This window comes from Aedes aegypti, chromosome 2 (assembly GCF_002204515.2).
Source record: "Aedes aegypti strain LVP_AGWG chromosome 2, AaegL5.0 Primary Assembly, whole genome shotgun sequence".
NCBI lineage: Eukaryota > Metazoa > Arthropoda > Insecta > Diptera > Culicidae > Aedes > Aedes aegypti.
In genome coordinates this window covers 197,989,763-197,996,129 of record NC_035108.1, presented here as the reverse complement: position 1 = coordinate 197,996,129, position 6,367 = coordinate 197,989,763, and the positions used below count along the sequence as shown (strand labels likewise).

The 6,367-nt window shown below is 38.2% G+C and overlaps 1 protein-coding gene across 2 annotated transcripts; it reads left to right on the top strand.

Annotated features, from left to right (window-relative positions):
* The first annotated feature begins 1,528 nt into the window (after window positions 1–1,528).
* On the top strand, window positions 1,529–4,513 carry LOC5578871. 2 transcript variants are annotated; one of them, XM_021843668.1, is made up of 3 exons: window positions 1,529–1,631; window positions 1,688–3,180; window positions 3,244–4,513. In XM_021843668.1, the coding sequence occupies exons 2-3, from the start codon at window positions 1,719–1,721 to the stop codon at window positions 4,506–4,508; spliced, it is 2,727 nt and encodes a 908-aa protein (XP_021699360.1). In that variant the 5' UTR covers window positions 1,529–1,631; window positions 1,688–1,718; the 3' UTR covers window positions 4,509–4,513. The 2 variants fall into 2 exon arrangements, with proteins under 2 accessions (XP_021699360.1, XP_021699359.1); XM_021843667.1 differs by having other exon boundaries at window positions 1,533–3,180.
* The last annotated feature ends 1,854 nt before the right edge of the window (window positions 4,514–6,367 follow it).

Here is a 6,367-nt window from a genome sequence, read left to right as displayed (position 1 = left end):
CGAACCGGACGCCGTCATCTTGGATTTCAAAATGGCGTCGGACATCGATGATCGTCATCCTCTTGAAGCGCCCGTTCCGAAAATACCCATATTGCATGAATTCCAACAATTCTTACACTCCTGAAGAAGCCACCATGGATTGCTAAATATGGAATTTAGTTATTTTCTATACGATGGGTCCAACAATTTTTATTCTATAATATTATCAATTGATAAAGATAGAACCTCTATCATTGTTATTTGAGAGATGTTGTACTGTTAGTATCATCATCATGAGAATTTTTTGGGCTAGGGATACTATCACTCTATTCTCTATCTCTGATAGAAACCATTCTCTCAGTGATACTATCAGGATAGACAAGAAGTGATAGTATCATCTGGCTGAACTGATAATATCAGTTGTCTATCTGATAATTTTGATTCCAGGTTACCTGGAATCGAACCAAGAACCTTGCGATCGATAGGCTCGTGCGCACTCCCCTCGTCTATCGACGCCTTGATGTGGGGTGATGCTGAAACAATACATAAAGCTCTCGGATTGCAATAATCGTTCCATCTTTCTTAAGGCAAAATGTATGAATTTCTATAGTCCAGATTCTACGAAACGCAATAAGAACAAATCAAGAGAATCGTGTTCGACCATTCCCCCGTCCGCAACGGTCTTTGTATAAAAAAGAAATGTGTTTGAGCCGCAACGTTTGAGCCTACTCCCCCTCCCCCTAGAGCGTCACGTAATTTGTTGACGGCGCCTTAGTCGCACAAAGTTAGTGGCGTTGTGTATTCAATATGACTCTCAGCCATTCTATTTATAACTGCAATGCTGTTCTCAGTGTAGTCTGTATTTAAATTCAGGCATTGTCAACAAGTACAAAAAGTTACCGATACATAACCTAGTTTTTGTACAGTTTTGGATTGCTGAAGAGAACAATTTAGCTGCCGACAATAGTCATTGCATTGACGATAAAAGAACAAGTGCCTCGTGACTTTGGTGAGGAAAAATAGATGATTTAGAAAACAAAATAGTATTTTGTGCATAATAATTAATCAATGAAGAGTGCTCAAGTGTAGCTCAGGTGTCTCCTGTTTTCATTGTTTTGCTTCATTGTTCTGTATAATTGCCTTCTTCAAAGTTCAGCTGCTTAGGCTTTCGACAATACGTAAGTTCCCCTAAATAGAACCGAAGCATATAAAAAATAAAAATTCGTTTCAGCCTGCAACTAATACAATGTTCCTATTCGGCTAAATTCTAATTAGAATCAGTAACGCCTACGTGAAGAAATTAGTTGCGCTAATCACTGCTCCAAAAGTTTTCATCCATAGAGTATGTATACAATGTTTTACACTGATTTCCCACTTTAAACCAATGCATCCGTTTACATTGACTAATTTTCAAACGATGTTAAAATTTCAGCTCCACAACGTATAAGAAAGATAAACTTTTCCAGTAGAAGCCTATCACTACTACTGCTGCATTATATTTCAACAAGTGGTGATAGAGTTGTCCTATTGTAAAGTGAGATAGTCACATCGAGGAAGCGGTATGTGTATGCAGTATAGAACTGTATAGCAATGCCCGGCACACGATCGAAGTGGTGAGTAATAACATTGTGAAATGCATCATCCAAACGACGGTATGATCGAAACATATAAACCTGAAGCATGATTACTACCAAGCTCAGTATTTTAGTTAGTGCTATCGGAAGAACTATCATTTCTACATGGAAGCTGAAGAAGCTTTGTTCGGGTTTGGATTGTTTGACGACTTTCCCGAGGGAGAATTACACCCTTTGCAGATCGATGTTTTCGAAGATGAAAACGAAAATTCCAATCAACGGACAAAAATCAACATTTATCGCCCTGTGAAGGAAGGCACTGAGCTACATCGAGCCATTCGTAGTGGTAGACAGGTGCGAATAGATGCCCTTCTGGATACGTATCAATTGGATTTTATGAAAATTAAAGATTATCTAGTGCTCAAATACCAATGGGACCCAGAAGATCATATATGGTTAAGGAAGGTGAACTTGGTTGCCGTCAACGAAGATCAATGCAGAAGTGTCAAGGATTTGGAACGCAATCGTGAAGCTGATGGTCGAGTTAGTTTGGAGCGATCTATGTTTGTTCTTCTACAAACTCCAGTAGATGGTGAAGAAGTGGCAGTACTGCATCCGGAGTATTATGATAATTTGGAACTGTTCAAAGCTTTATGGAAACTATTCCCAAATGGGTACCTCTCGTGGGACAACTTCATGGAAGATCACGGTAGATGGGAGACTTTTATTGAAGCAGCAGCTGGTTGTGGTAATAACTATACCATAAAGCGATTACTTTCGATGGGCGCACAACTTTGTCTCCCACAACACAATCCTTTGTTATCTGCTTGCTCATCGCTTCGGAAAGATACGATACGCTTCTTGCTGGATAATTATTTCGATGATTTCGATTTCACTCAACGCAAAAACTTCATGAATGCTTTCATAATTCTTATACAGCGAAACAATATTGAACTTCTGGATTACGTTTTAGAAAAGATGATCCAATACCGAGGAAAGTATTACGGTGAGAGTAAATCGCAAGCTTTCAACAGTATTTTCCGTTTTGAGGATGACGATTGCCCTTATTTTTCAACTCTGACATACTTGAGACCTGGGAAAGTTCAAAAGAGAATTGAGGAGTACATTGTAGAGTTTGAGCTTGATCTGTCGTACCGTAGGGAGAATGCCTCTATAGTTTTAGCACAGCTTTTGCGGAAAAAGCTAGCATTGGAATACTGTAGAGCTCAAATTCGACGAAATCCCGAACTGTTGGGAATGATGCGACATGATGGCAATGGCCCAACGATCTTACACGAATGTATAAGCTGCGATGAACTGGAGCTTCTGAACGATATGTATATGATTCATCCAGAAGTTAAGCAGAACTTCAATCATGAGTATGGATTTATACTGTTTCGAGAGGCTTTAGACAATCATCGTAATGATAGAGTGCAATTCATGCTTAAATACCATAAGGATTTTTTGTGGAGCAACATGGAACGTCTCCAGATAGTTATATTTAACAGAAACAACATTGAAGCCTTTTATGAGTGGAATGAAACAATCCTTTCAGAACATCTTCCCGAACTCAAAGGACAAATCGAAGATGCCATCGTGACAGCTCACGAGCTTCAAATCGTCAATGGTGAGTACTATCAGTAAAGTTTATTGCTTTATTATAAACTAATATGGGATTCTTACATTCTAGATCTGGAAAAGGAATTCAAAGAAATCACGGAAAAAATAAAAGGAAATCTCCAGAATGTTTCCCAGTACCAACACATATTAAGCAGTATCCGAGGTCCTTCAGGGGAGTCTGCATTGCACTTTGCTGTAGAAAACGACAACCTTCAATTGTTCGAAAAACTCATACAAGTTGAATGCGATCTGAATGTTTCGGATAACGAAGGAAACCATCCCATACATTACGTGCGAAGCGTTGATATGCTCAACCTTATCATTGAAAGCCATCCGCAAGGACGGTCCCTCGTCAATCGCGTGAATTCCGCTGGATGGTCTGTGCTTCAAAAGGTCTGTTCTCACTATGCAACATCTACAAATACTTTGATACAACTAGTGGGCACTTTAATCGAATACGGAGCGGATGTGAACCACCTAACGAAAAGTGGAGAAACAGCAGCTTTCATGACATGGAGTGTTCCTGTACTTGAAATGCTTATGAACCACGGTATCAATCTGAACGTTGTCAATGATTCAGGAGAAACTGCTGTTTTGCGACATCTTTGGTACCAAAATACGTGGGTTGCTCGAATATTGCTGCCACTTGCGTGGGACCATCCTTCGTTCGAAGAGAATGCTCATAAATATTTGGCTCCACTACTGAAAACCAAGCGGTATGCCTTCGATTACTACCGTTCGCTGCTGGACGACAATCCGGATAAGACGAAGAAAATGCTTGATGCCGTTTATCAACGTTCGCCCGAAGAGGCCTCACGTTTGTTCGCCAGTGCATGCGATAGAACGCGTCTGTTTTACGTGCAGAAATTTTTGGAGTACAACTATGAGTTGGACTTCAACTACAGGGATCAGTATGGCTACACACCGATAATGGGATTGCTCAATTTTAACAAAGAACGTCCCGGAGACCTCATTCGACAGCTTTTGGAAAAGAATGTCGATCTGGAAATTCGTAACCAATGGAATCAAACGCCTTTGCTCATCATTGCAAGTAGATTTGCCTCAGCTCGACGGTACGACCAGGGCATCAGTACAGTTGAGTTGTTGCTGCAGCATGGAGCACAGATCAATGAAGTGGATGAGAGTGGCAATACGGCATTGCATCTGGCATTCAAAAGCAGTGAGTGGGAACTCGTTGAATTGCTTATTCAAAATGGAGCCGATTTGACTACGACGAATAATGATGGAAAAAGGCCATGGGAGTCGGGACCTTGTGCAATCAGGGATATCTTCAGGTTGATTTGGTCCAGTAACAATGCTAACGTTGGGTTCTAAAACTTTATGAGCAAAGTTGGAAAATATTCCCATTTCTTAATATTTGCATTCAACTCTATGAGACTGTGATTCTATATATTTATGTTGACTCTTAATAAAAGCCTTATAAACTGCTTTAAAAAGAAATATTCAGACATTTTTTTTATCCGAACACTATTTACATTGAACAATATTGTACTAAAATACTCCTCATTAGCTCTTTAAACTATTTTTATATTTTGAACCAGCTAAGCTGTTTTAGTATGTGCTGAGCTATTTGGTAGTGATTCAATCACGACACTGATTTATTATAGCATATCAAAATGTCGTGTTATGTTCATCAGCTTAAATTGAATAGTATACTTACAAATATCAGTGTTTCTATCCACTCGGTTTCAAATCATCTGTCAACTAATGTTTTATTTTTATTGTGGAGCTGTTTTTCAGAAAAACATCGTGAATTTCCCTATGATTCCATCAAGATTTTGTCAGCCAAACTACTAGCTATCTCAAAATAAATCTATTCATATTTTTTCGAAGAATTCACCCACGAATCTATCTAAAGCACCGTCAGGAATTCTCTCATAAACATTTCTTGGCCTTATACAAAAGTTTTACAATGATTCCATCAAAACTTTTTCTCACAATCTTTTCAGAAATTCCTCAAGATGTCTATATCACTTTTTTAGGGTTTCGGAAAATTCCAACGAAATCAATAAGGATAAGGAAAATTCTTACCAATTTGTGCAACAATAATACCCGGAATTATTCCTAAGATTGTTTCAGGAAAAATAGCCATCATTCTTTCCAGAACTTGTTTGGATAATTCAAGACCAACAATTCAAAAGGCCTCAAGTCCAAAATGTAAACAAATCCGGTTTTTGCTGATTTTAGTGTATAAGAGCCTATTCTTACTGAAACATACAATAGCCATTTAAAAATATGCATGAAAGTTGAAAAAAAAACTACATTTTTCTAAAAGGCCCCATCTTATTTTCCGCTATTTATCGCGAATGCGGCCTTTCCTAAATAGGCCTCATTTCTATATTCGACTGAAACCGAGTTGAGGCCTATTAAAAGAAAAAAATAAATTGGAAATTAGGTAACGAAAAACGTTTCAATTTACTAAGTAGAAGTTAGTTATGCTACGGAGTGACTACTCCTTGTATTACTTTACACAGCGCTTGTCGCAAAGGTGACGTTATCATATTTTCCGTCGGGTTCCTGTAGATGATCTATTTTGTATCACACTACCTACCCAGACAACCAAAATGTACGCATAACGAAATCACCTGGAGGCTTTGTATGTGCAAAATGTCACTTATAAGATGTCGCGAAAAGGCCTTCTACGTACAAAAGTGGAGGCGATATGTGTGCATATATTATGTGATGAATAATAGCATACAATGCGGTTGTATCAATTTTCTACCGAAATAATTTGTAATCTTATGCGACTTAGCTTACACTGAGGAAAGCAAACGTAAGACTGTCATAAGATTTGCTTATGGAATTACGACACAAGAAAAATCTTTGAAATTCATAAGACCATCGTATGGTTTTCGGCAGATGTTGTTTCCATAATACACCTCGAAGGAATTTCGTAAGATGATCTTATGAATCATCATTGACTTGATAACAAAATCCATAGATAGTCTTATGAATTACGTTCTGAACCATTCTTGGTTCCATAAGACTGTCTTGTGTAATTTGAGCTTTAGATTATAAATTTCAATGAATGAATAATACTAATCCGCGTTGAAAAGTAGGTTAACCAACTTAGGAAAATCAAATTTTCATCCATTTTGTCACGCCGCAATTCGATCAAAGCACTTTACTGTAAGCTTTAGAATCGATTTGCGATACGACAAAATGGATGAAAA

Bases quoted from the DNA above. Each gene is read 5' to 3' on its own strand.
- LOC5578871 (XM_021843668.1), top strand. From the start codon at position 1,719: ATGGAAGCTGAAGAAGCTTTGTTCGGGTTTGGATTGTTTGACGACTTT. The intron at 3,181-3,243 runs GTGAGTACTATC...CTTACATTCTAG, and splicing joins CGAGCTTCAAATCGTCAATG to ATCTGGAAAAGGAATTCAAA.